Genomic DNA, 12,521 nt, shown 5'->3' with positions numbered 1-12,521 from the left:
AGCCACTAAAAAGCATTTAATAAATAATTTTTCATTAGAAGTTATAATTCTTATATAATGTGAAATGGTGATTAACAGTGATGAACTTGGGGTTGTAAGAAATTTTAAAATATTGTCCATATCCCATTTTCTAAGCTAGATATTTTTCCTTTACAGAGGAATGAGGATGTAGAAATTCACTATTATTGATAATTCATTCAGCAGGCATGTAGCATGCAGCGTTCATGTATACACTATTTCTTTTAATTTGTAAACTGATTATTTTGTTTATTTCCAGACGTGCTTAGCTAAGAAATCCCATAGCATGCAGGAAGATTTCTCTGAATCAAAAGGATTCTTTAAAGACCTGTAGATCGTCTGGTTTGGAAGCATTAATTTCCTTACTTCCCATACCATAGGCTTCTACCCCTGGCCAGTGTACTTACTATTAGACCCCTTCCTGTAATGCAATTCTTTTTCTTTTTTTTTTTAATTTATATTATTGAAGTATAGTTGATTTACAATGTTGTGTTAATTTCTGTTTTACAGCAAAGTGATTCAGTTATACAGATACATATTCTTTTTCATATTCTTTTCCATTATGGTTTATTACAGGATACTGAATATAGTTCCCTGTGCCATACAGTAGTCCCTTGTTGTTTACCCATTCTATATATAATAGTTTAATTCAATTCTTTATTTCTTATCTTTTACTCAAAAATGTTTCCTTCAATTTTACTTATGTGGTTTGTTGTTTCAGGAATTGGTGACATTCAGGGATGTGGTCATCAACTTCTCTCAGGAGGAATGGGAGTATCTGGATTCTGCTCAGAGGGACTTGTACTGGGATGTGATGATGGAAAATTACAGCAACTTGGTCTCACTGGGTAAATTTAGCTGTTTACATAATTTAGAATATGTTCTATAGAATATCAGTTGACATTCAGTGAACTCAAACCTATCTTTTAAGAAACTAGATGAATTTCTTCTCCCAGTTTCCAAAGGCATGGATTGAGCATGGTGTTGGAGATGACAACTCCATTAAGCATCTTCATCATTCTTCATGTAATTTCTATGAAGTCCCTTCTCAGTCTCTTATAATTTCTACCTTCATTTATTTTTGGCTGTGTTGGGACTTTGTTGCTGCGTGTAGGCTTTCTCTAGTTGCGGTGAGTGGGGACTACTTTTCAGTGCAGTGCGCATCCTTCCCATTGCTGTGGCTTCTCTTATTGTGGAGCACGGGCTGTAGGTGCGCAGGCTTCAGTAGTTGTGGCACGAGGGCTCAGTAGTTGTGGCTCGCAGGCTGTAGAGCACAGGCTCAGTAGTTGTGGCACACGGGTTTAGTTGCTCCGTGGCATGTGGGATCTTCCCAGACCAGGGCTCGAACCCGTGTCTCCTGCATTTGCAGGTGGATTCTTAACCACTGCGCCACCAGGGAAGTCCTTGGATTTGACTTCTAGGATACATACACTGTATCCTTTGAGATATCTATTATATTGTGTTTGAGCCCAGAATTGCTAAAATTTCTTTATTACTTTCTTACCCACCTTCTGGGAGAACAGCTAAGATACTGTGTCCTGAGTTGTTATGATTATTAAAAGAATTTGTATAATTTATATTGTTACATTGGCAAATAGAAGTCATATTCATTGCCTGACACAAGTGTTGTCTTACACCTGCTATGGGGTTAAAGAACTTTGCATTTAACATTAAGTCAGTATTCCAGCAAGGACCTTTTAATGTTTTAGAAAGCTCCTTGTTTTCCTCTCAGCTCACATAGTTCTTGCCTTGTACCAGGCCCTGATTTAAGCCCTTTTAATATACTGAGTTACCTAATTCTACAACCCTATGGCATAAATATTACTTGCATTATTGTTCTTTGAAGAGATTGCCGAGACAAAGAGTATGTAGGCTACCCCTCCAGCGTTACATAGCTAGTTAGTGTCAGAAGCAGGTTTTCTTACCCAAGCAGTCTGGCACCAAAGTTGATATTCTTAGCTGTTACAACATACTGCCTCTCAAGGCAAAGAGATAGCATGGGTTTAAATAAAAGAAGACATTTCTTTACCTATCTGGTAAAGTATTTATACAGCTAGCCATTAACTGTCAAAGACTATGATGGGCTAAAGTATACTAAACCAATGAAAATCAACAAATCCATAATGATACATAAATAAGAGGTCAGAAAATTTATACTCTCTTTATACTTTGTAATTCTATGGTCACTCTAAGGTGAATGTTCTTTCAATCTTCTCATATTTCTCTTCTCTGAAGTCTTTCATTTTAACCTCATTTATTAAAAACTTAACCAATTCTCAAGTGTTTTTTAGAATTGGTTATGATTCTTATATATTTCTATATATTATGTTACATTTCTTTGTTGTAAGCAGAGTGTTCCATTTCTAAGCCAGTTTTGACTACCTCATTAGTGGAAGGGAAGTTGCCCTGGAGGGTTACGAGGGATGTGACAAGTAAACGGGGCTAGGTGAGTGAGGACTTGATGAAGGAAGGAAAACCATCACCAAAGTAAAAAGACCAGCCTGTCCAAGAAGAGGTTGGCCCCTGTGATGTTTTGGGGAAACTCCCTTTAAACCCCTATGGGATAAAAGCCTGATACTTGGGGAAGCAAATTAAGATCTTCCCCAATTCAACCAACATTTCCCCTAGTTCCTCTTGTATTTAGACTTATATAAATGTCTTCACTGACAAAAAAATCTTGGTAATTTATATAATCAACACTTAATCAGTGTCTACAGTAAGATAGATATTGTGTTAGCCCTATAAGTACAATGGTAAGAAAGACCAATACAGATCTTAATGTCATGGAACTAACGTACTAGTAAGTGAGATATATAATAAATAGGTAAATAAATGATTAGAAAATATATCATGGATATTGATATGTGCTATGAAGAAAAGTAAGCAAAATAAAGGGATGAAGAATGATGGAACTAATTCAGATATTATGGTCAGAAAGGGATCTCTGTGGTCTTATTTTAGCATTCTGTGAATACACAGTTCCTCATCAACAATCCACTTAATGCTTTTTACAATTGAAAACCTTCATTTAAATCAGTGTTGTACTAAGTCCATCATTCCTTCTAATACATTTAATTAGTTACCCTCATGCTACTTGATAAACTTGAAATCTAATGGAAAAGGCAAGTGTTTAATTATACTCTTTATATGACTGTAACTAATTAGCCACCTCAAATGGTGCACTTGAAATTTTCTGACCTCTTATTTATGTATCATTATGGATTTGTTGATTTTCATTCGTTTAGTATACTTTAGCCCATCACAGTCTTTGATTGTTGATGCCTAGCTGTATAAATACTAATTCCTTATGGATTTTTGTGTACCTTTGACTTGATTCTTTATTCTTTGAATTTACTATTGCTTTCTGAAGCTTTCCCAGGCTCACCCTATACCTTCCCTATCCCAGACCAAACACCTGAATTGGTTAAAAGTGAGTTCTTCTGGTTTTCCATGTTTTATGTGTTTTGTTCCTTTTTAAAAAATTAATACTAGCTATAAATTTTTAGTTGTTAACATGTTTTAGTACACAAAGTACTTTTTACCCTCTTTTGATTCATGTATTGTCAAAATGGTGGTCTCCTTTGATGATTTCTGTGTCTTTTTGTTATGATTCATTAATATTATAAAACATTCTTGCTTCTGTCACAACAGTCAAGGGCACATCTTCTACCTTTCCTGCTCCAGGTCATGACTCAGATCTTTATTTTAGGAGCCCTGGTTCATTACCTGGTTTATTGCCACAACCTGGGCAATAGGCATGCTTATGATTTTTTGTTTCATGGGAGGTAAGTCTTTGACAATTTTATCTCTTTCTAGCAAATTGTTCTTTTTTCAACTTTTATGGCTTCTGGGGTTTTCAGTATTTATTTACCAAGAAAATAATTCATAAGTCAATATTTTCAAATTGATTGGCATACGAGTCTTATAACATTTAAAAAATACCCTCTGTGATGGTTCTTTCACTTATCATTTACTTATTTTTTTAATAGATCTTTATTGGAGTATAATTGCTTCACAATACTGTGTTAGTTTCTGTTGTACACCAAAGTGAATCAGCCATATGCATACATATGTCCCCATATCCCCTCCCTCTTGAGCCTCCCTCCCGTCCTCCCTATCCCACCCCTGTAGGTCATCGCAAAGCACAGAGCTGATCTCCCTGTGCTATGCTGCTGCTTCCCACTAGCTAACTACTTTACATTCGGTCGTGTATATATGTCCATGCTATTCTCTCACTTTGCCCCAGCTTCCCCCTCCCACCCCATGTCCTCAAGTCCATTCTCTATGTCTACATCTTTATTCCTGCCCTGCAACTAGCTTCATCAATACCATTTTTTTTTTAGATTCCATGTATATGTGTTAGAATATGGTATTTGTTTTTCTCTTTCTGACTTACTTCACTCTGTATGATAGACTCTAGGTCCATTCACCTCACTACAAATAACTCAATTTCGTTTCTTTTTATGGTTGAGTAATATTCCATTGTATATATGCGCCACATCTTCTTTATCCATTCGTTTGTCAATGGACATTTAGGTTGGTTCTATGTCCTGGCTATTGTAAATAGTGCTGCAGTGAACATTGTGGTACATGTCTCTTTTTGAATTATGCTTTTCTCAGGGTATACGCCTAGTAGTGGGATTGCTGGGTCATATGGTAGTTCTATTTTTAGTTTTTTAAGGAACCTCCATACTGTTCTCCATAGTGGCTGTATCAATTTACATTCCCACCAACAGTGCAGGAGGGTTCTCTTTTCACCAAACCCTTTCCAGCATTTATTGTTTCTAGATTGTTTGAGAATAGCCATTCTGACCGGCATGAGGTGATACCTCATTGTAGTTTTGATTCGCATTTCTCTAATAATTAGTGATGTTGAGCATCTTTTCATGTGCTTCTTGGCCATCTGTATGTCTTCCTTGGTGAAATGTCTATTTAGGTCTTCCGTCCATTTTTCAATAGTGTGTGTGTGTGTGTGTGTGTGTGTGTGTGTGTGTGTGTGTGTGTGTGTTATGCGGGCCTCTCACTGTTGTGGCCTCTCCTGTTGTGGAGCACAGGCTCTGGACGCGCAGGCTCAGCAGCCATGGCTTACGGGCCTAGCTGCTCCGCGGCATGTGGGATCTTCCCAGACTGGGGCACGAACCCGTGTCCCCTGCATCGGCAGGCGGACTCTCAACCACTGCGCCACCAGGGAAGCCCTGTTTGTTTTTCTGATATTGAGTTCTGTGAGCTGTTTGTATATTTTGGAGATTAATCCTTTGTCTGTTGTCATTTGCAAATATTTTCTCCTATTCTGAGGGTTGTCTTTGTGTCTTGTTTATGGTTTCTTTTGCTGTGCAAAAGCTTTTAAGTTTAATTAAGTCCCATTTGTTTATTTTTGTTTTTATTTCCGTTACTCTAGGTGGGTCAAAAAAGATCTTGCTGTGGTTTGTGTTAGAGTGTTTTTCCTATGTTTTCATCTAAGAGTTTTATAGTGTCTGGTCTTACATTTAGGTCTTTAATCCATTTGGAGTTTATTTTTGTGTATGGTGTTAGAGAGTGTTCTAATTTCATTCTTTTACGTGTAGCTGTCCAGTTTTCCCAGCACCACTTATTGAAGAGGCTGTCCTTTCTCCATTGTGTGTTCTTGCCTCCCTTCTCGTAAATTAGATGACAATATGTGTGTGGGTTTATCTCTGGGCATTCTATTCTATTCCACTGATCTACTTTTCTGTTTTTGTGCCAGTACCATACTGTCTTGATTACTGACGCTTTGTGGTATAGTTTGAAGTCAGGGAGCCTGATTCCTCCAACTCCGTTTTTCTTTCTCAAGATTGCTTTGGCTATTCGGGTCTTCTGTGTTTCCATCAGAAATGTAAAATTTTTTGTTCTAATTCTGTGAGGAATACCACTAGGAGTGTGATGGGGATTGCATTGAATCTGTAGATTGCTTTGGGTAATATAGTCATTTTCACAGTATTGATTCTTCCAGTCCAAGAACATGGTATATTTCTCCATCTGTTTATGTCATCTTTGATTTCTTTCACTTTTTATATTTGTTGATTATATTCTTTATATGTTCTCTAACTCATCACATTCTGATTCTATATTTATTGAATTCTCTCACCTTTTCTTTAGGTCACTGTTCTTTTCTGTCTTCTTGAGTGGAATGTATACATTGGTTTTCATTCTTTCAGTTTTATCAATATAAGTGTTTAAATCCTTACTTTCTATGTGACTAATATTGAGTTTCATAGATTTTTAATGTGCAATATTTTCAACGCCACCATTCCCTGAAAGTTTTGTAATTTCAGTTACATTTCCACAATAACTAAACAGTTATTTGATAGAAAGTTTCTTCATTTCTAAGTGGAAGTACTTTTAATTTACTGATACTGGCACTCATTTATTATTTTATTGTTTCAGTCAAATAATGGTGTTTGCATTATTTCACCTTAATTATACATAATTCAGTCACAGGACATTATTTTTGCCTTTTATCATGCAATGTATATCAGTCACTTTGGATTTTCCTCAGGTTATTCCCTCATCTGATTGCCAATCTCCAGCTAGGTCCAAGAGATCTTTTGTTACAAAGTGCCTTACACTCTTGCCCACCTCCACCACCTTTTACATATCATTCTGTTACCAAATTCTCCTTTTCAGCCACAGGTTTACTCAGAATTGCATAAGCTTTAAAATATGAGAAATACCTATTATAATATCTAAAACATTCTGATACTTTTTTAGGCAGTATAGCAGTGGTTAGCTTTGAGAATAGGAAAATGGAAAGGAATACCTGGGAAAGAGCATGAAGGAAAACATTTAAATATAGACTAGGATTTCAAGAGGATAGATGAATAATAGTGAAAATGTTACTGAAGAGAGGTAAATAAAACACCATCTTTATTGGGATGAAGAAACACATGGTTTTGCATAGGAGGAAATTAACAGCAGTGATGGAGACAGTGTGCGTAGGTGGAGAGGCAATTGGAAAACAATCATTTATAAACACTATTATATATATGAATGTATCTTACTATATTATAAATTTCATGTATATAAATTTATATATATAAAATCACTGTAGTGTAGTGTGAGGTTTTAAAGGCATGGAGATTCTTATATAATTATTCTGATAATTGTGTTCTCCAGTGACTTCTTTTTGTAATATTGGCTTTTATTCTCACATTGCTTTCAACCAGTGATTTGCTTTTCCTGTAATTGTAAACTACTATGACCTTGGGGCTTGCTATTCAGTGGTACATAGAATGATTTTATTTGTCCTTTTGGAGTTTAATAAGGAAATAAACAGTATGATAACAGAGAAAATTACAGATTACACAATTGGAAAAATGGGTATGAGGGCAAGGAACTAGATATTGGAATAGAGACATAGATATGAACTTACTTAGAGTCAGCTAGTACATAATTTCAGAGGGTGGTAACTTTTAGACCCGGACAATAAAAAGGAGGTAGTATATAAGGATTCCATTTCTGAGAAATGAAATATCTTGTGGGTATCTCTAAATGATAGGAAATGTGGTTTGATGCAGAAGGTGAAAATGATTAGGTGAAAGGGGGTAATGGATTAAAATGTTGTTTTACAAGCAGCACCCTGTTATTGATGGTAAAGTATTGGGATTATATTGTAAAAGAAGAAAAGTATCAGAAAACTGTTAGTATGTATCAATAATCAAATTTTGATCTGTATTTGCAGTATCTCTACAAGATACTGATGACTAAACTCCACATCTGTAGGTGTTGATTCAGTTTATCTGGATTAGTTCATGAACATCAGTACTTGACAAGCTTACTAGGTGATGATCAACACCAAAATTTCAGACCCACTGGCTTAATCCATTTCTCTTAGCACAAACCTCACAACCTTATGTTATACTCTTATCATTCTCTGAGTTCTCTTTACCTTTCCTCAAACTTCATAACAGTATTTTTTTTTTGCAGTACGCGGGCCTCTCACTGTTATGGGCTCTCCCGTTGTGGAGCACAGGCTCAGCGGCCATGGCTCACGGGCCTAGCCACTCTGCGGCATGTGGGATCTTCCTGGACTGGGGCACGAACCCGTGTCCCCTGCATCGGCAGGCGGACTCTCAACCACTGTGCCACCAGGGAAGCCCCATAATAGTATTTTAATCATTCACTTATACTGTGAATTATTTTCAGTTTTTCTCCTGTGCATTTTATAACTATTTTATCTTTGTTACACATGAAAAAAGAAATTGTTTTTTTCCCTTTCTTTCAGACTTGGAATCCAAGTATGACAAAAAGACTTTATCTACAGAGAAGGACATTATTGAAAAAAATGATTCTCAGGGGGAAGTAATAGAAAGTAGTAAATTAGTTGGCCTTGAGAACTCCATTGTCAGAAATGATTGGCAAAGCAAAAGGAAGATTGAAGTACAAAGACCTGAAGTGGGATATTTCAGTCAAATGAAAATCATCTCTGAAAAAGTACCCAATTACAAAAATCATAAATCTCTTATATTACATCAGAGAATTCATGATAGTGAGAAGCTCTTTAAGGAATATGGGAAGGTCCTTAGTTGTGACTTAAACTTTGATGAATATGAGAAAATATATACTGAGAAAACCTCTGAACATAGTAGATATTGGAAAACCTTTGGAGTAGATGACCCACATACCCTACAACTGAATATTCATACTGGTGTGAAACCTTGTAAATGTATGGAATGTGGGAACGCATTTAGTTTTTATGAAGACTGTAGTGTATACTGTGAAGATCAGAAGTGCTATAAATGTAAGCAATATGGAAGGACTTTTAGAAGAATTGAAAAAATCACTCCACTTCAAAGAATTCATGATGGTGAGAAACCCTATGAATGCACTTTCTGTAAGAAATCGTTTAGAGTGCATGCACAACTTACTAGACATCAGAAAATCCATACCGATGAGAAACCTTACAAATGTATGGAATGTGGCAAGGACTTTAGATTTCACTCACAACTAACTGAACATCAGAGAATTCATACTGGTGAGAAGCCATACAAATGTATACAATGTGAGAAGGTCTTTAGAATTAGTTCACAGCTTATTGAACATCAGAGAATTCATACTGGTGAGAAACCTTATGCATGTAAAGAATGTGGGAAGACTTTTGGAGTCTGTCGAGAACTTGCTCGACATCAGAGAATTCATAGTGGTAAGAAACCCTATGAATGCAAAGCATGTGGAAAGGTCTTTAGAAACAGTTCATCCCTGACTAGACATCAGAGAATTCATACTGGTGAGAAACCATATAAATGTAAGGAATGTGGGAAAGCTTTTGGAGTAGGTAGTGAACTTACTCGACATCAGAGAATTCACAGTGGTCAGAAACCTTATGAATGTAAAGCGTGTGGAAAGTTCTTTAGACTTACTTCAGCCCTTATTCAACATCAGAGAATTCATAGTGGTGAGAAACCTTATGAATGTAAGGTATGTGGGAAGGCCTTTAGACACAGTTCAGCCCTTACTGAACATCAGAGAATTCATACTGGAGAGAAACCTTATGAATGCAAGGCTTGTGGGAAGGCCTTTAGACATAGTTCATCCTTTACAAAACATCAGAGAATTCATAATAGTAAGAAACCCTATGAATGTAAGGAATGTGGGAATGCCTTTAGAGTGGGCAGGCAACTTACTTGACATTGAACAAGTTGTACTGGTGAGAAGACTTTTGAATGAAAGACATATATAAAGCCCACTTGTTTCTGAGTTTCATTGGAAAAATCTGTGTATTTAAGTAGAAGTTATTGCAGAGATTCTACCTCTCTTAAATCTATTTCCAGACTTTATGGCCACTCTAGAACTAGAATTATTCATTCATAAGTGAGATATACTTTCAGCTTTGTTCAATATCACCAAATATTTCTCCTTTTTATATCAATTAACATTCTGAATATCCGTTTATGTAGGATGATGCCTATCAATCCGTTTCTTAAATGCATGGGAAATAATTTCCCTAATTATTAATTATTTGAGTTATTTTCATATGAGTTTCTTGTCCAGGGATGTTTTGCTTATAGTTACTTTTAGTGTTTGTGTTTTTGTTCTTTTGGCTATTTATTGTTTTTGGCTTAGTGATTTGTAATATTGCTCAAATATATCTTTTGCATTCTAATTTTTTGCTTGTTTTATATGGCATACGTACCTTCTCCCGAGAGTTAGAACCCCCAGCTACTATGTGGTTTTAAAGTTTTGTGGTCCTGCAAGGTGTTTGTGTAGATTTGTTTTGTTTTGTTTTCTCTTGATTTTGTTTTAATGGTAGATGTTTTAACTTTTCCATTGTCATCAAATGTTTGAATTCTTTTTTTTTTTTTTTTTTTTTTGTGGTACGCGGGCCTCTCACTGTCGTGGCCTCTCCCGCTGCGGAGCACAGGCTCCGGACGCGCAGGCCCAGCGGCCATGGCTCACGGGCCCAGCCGCTCCGCGGCATATGGGATCCTCCCGGACCGGGGCACGAACCCGTATCCCCTGCATCGGCAGGCGGACTCTCAACCACTGCGCCACCAGGGAGGCCCTGAATTCTTTTTGAATTTCTATTTTGTTTTGACACAACAGATTTCCCTAAATACCTTTTGCAACACAATTCCTTTTCACCTCTAGGCAGTACCAGTCAGCATCCAAATGAAATGAGCATTTTAAATATTTTAAATATTTTAAATATTTCATAAAATATTCTAACCCAATCTTATGTCTCTTAAATTTGTTAGGCAGCTTTAAAAGTAGGAGAAAATCTACAGCTATTGCAATGATTATAAACTGCTCACTAAAATTAAGAGGGTTTACAATGCTTTTATTTACCATGGCTTCAATTGGGTTTTGTATCTATTTATAATTTTCCTTTTTATTCCATTCAGTGTTGTCTTACTGTGTCTTGGCAGTTGGAAAATCAGTAGACCTTTGATTTTAGCAATCTCCCCTGACTCAGGAAAAACAAAGAGACAACAACAACAAAATGAGACAGTTAATAAGGTTGCAAATCTTAGCTACTCATCACCTCTTTCTTACAACAGTTGACCTGGTTATATAATCAAAGTGATCAAAAGCCACTGGTTATTAATTTTTATAAGAAAATTTACCTGTTATATTTACATACATTTACATTACTGTCATTCATTAGATTTTAATTTTTGAGATTGGTGTCTTGCCCAGTTTTGCATGATCAGCAGTAGTAAGGTTTTCTCACTGGGTATACTGAGCTATGTTTTCTTTACCTATTCCTTATTAGTAATTTATTTAAGTTAGCAGTTATTAAAAGTATGTAACTGATAGATCATTCATGTCCTACAGAGTAAAAGAATGGGTCTCTGTTGTTACCCTTTTTATTAGGATACTTGCTATTTCATATCTCTGAAATAGTTCAATTGTATTATAATTATTAATGTTGTTATTAACAGCTCATTCTATTTACTGAGCTGTCATGTGACCACACTGCTGATTTGCTCTTCTATCCTACTCTACCTGGTTATTCTGAGTTACCATCAATGCTGATTAATTTCCCTCTTCTTGTGTAGTACTCCAGAGCTACTTGCCCTACACTTCTTTGTGTTTTTAATATTTTTTGCTTGCTCGAGCAAATTAAAACAATGAGCTATCCAAACCTTATATACGGACTTAAAATTAATGACAAATAAAATAACCATGTGGCTTGAATGACACTTATTTTTTGAATCATTAATGAATAAATGAAAAAAATACAACACATCCTTATTGTCTCCCTTATTTGTAATTACAGCTACATTTTGTTCACATTACATTAATATTTTGGTCACATTACATTAACATTTTTCTTTGAATTTTGTTATGAACTCCTGTCATTTCACAGACTGCTAATCTGATAAACCAAAATGTAACTTTTGGTACCTTTTCTTTGTGCTCAAATTGATAAAATTTATTCCTTTCCATTTTCATTTGCTCCTTTATCCTTTCCACATTTTCCCTAGCCTACTTGGTAGCTTTGGGTTCTTTCCCCAAATACAAGGGGATGTTCCAGACCTATCCTGTTTATTGCTGTCCTGAACCATAAAATTATCTACTGCAAAGAAGGGATTCTGGTTCAATTTAGTGGTGAAGAATTCTAATTAATAAATGTAAAGGGAATGAGGGAGATAGGAAATCACCATAATAATAGTGGTAATTATATACAAAATCCATTGATGGATGGTAAGAGTTGAAGGTGAAAGTATAAGGAAAAAACGGGATATTAGAATTGTCTCAAAGTATCTCTCCCAAGTATTTAATTACAAAGATAAAACATTGCACACACCCCTTTAACCAAATAGTCACCAACAGTGAGACATTGGCATCAAGGTGATGCACTAAGAAGGGCAAACACTTGGGTAGTATTCTCACTAAAACATGCGTAACTATGTTCTAATAATGAAGGAACTGCAGGCAGACCCAAAATGAATACCCTTTTGTAAAATAACTTGCCCAATATTCCAAAAGTTCATAAGTTTTCTAGGTCATAAAAGGCAAGGGAACTAAATACAATGCCGGATTGT

The 12,521-nt window shown here is 35.9% G+C and overlaps 1 protein-coding gene across 5 annotated transcripts in view; it reads left to right on the top strand.

Moving 5' to 3' along the window:
* Positions 1 to 12,521, top strand: part of LOC132480575 (zinc finger protein 14 homolog) — a 219,344-nt gene that overhangs the window by 30,978 nt on the left and 175,845 nt on the right. For 3 of the 5 annotated variants that reach the window (XM_060084863.1, XM_060084866.1, XM_060084865.1), the window contains 2 exons: positions 740 to 866; positions 8,258 to 10,275. In XM_060084863.1, coding sequence (XP_059940846.1) covers positions 740 to 866; positions 8,258 to 9,660 — 1,530 coding nt within the window. In that variant the 3' untranslated portion in view covers positions 9,661 to 10,275. Of the gene's footprint in view, positions 1 to 739; positions 867 to 8,257; positions 10,276 to 12,521 lie in introns of those variants that run through there. The other 2 variants (XM_060084873.1, XM_060084874.1) reach the window with 2 other exon arrangements.

Source organism: Mesoplodon densirostris, chromosome 19, assembly GCF_025265405.1.
Source record: "Mesoplodon densirostris isolate mMesDen1 chromosome 19, mMesDen1 primary haplotype, whole genome shotgun sequence".
NCBI lineage: Eukaryota > Metazoa > Chordata > Mammalia > Artiodactyla > Ziphiidae > Mesoplodon > Mesoplodon densirostris.
The sequence above is the reverse complement of the archived record's forward strand: the minus strand, read 5'-3'. Positions and strand labels throughout refer to the sequence as shown.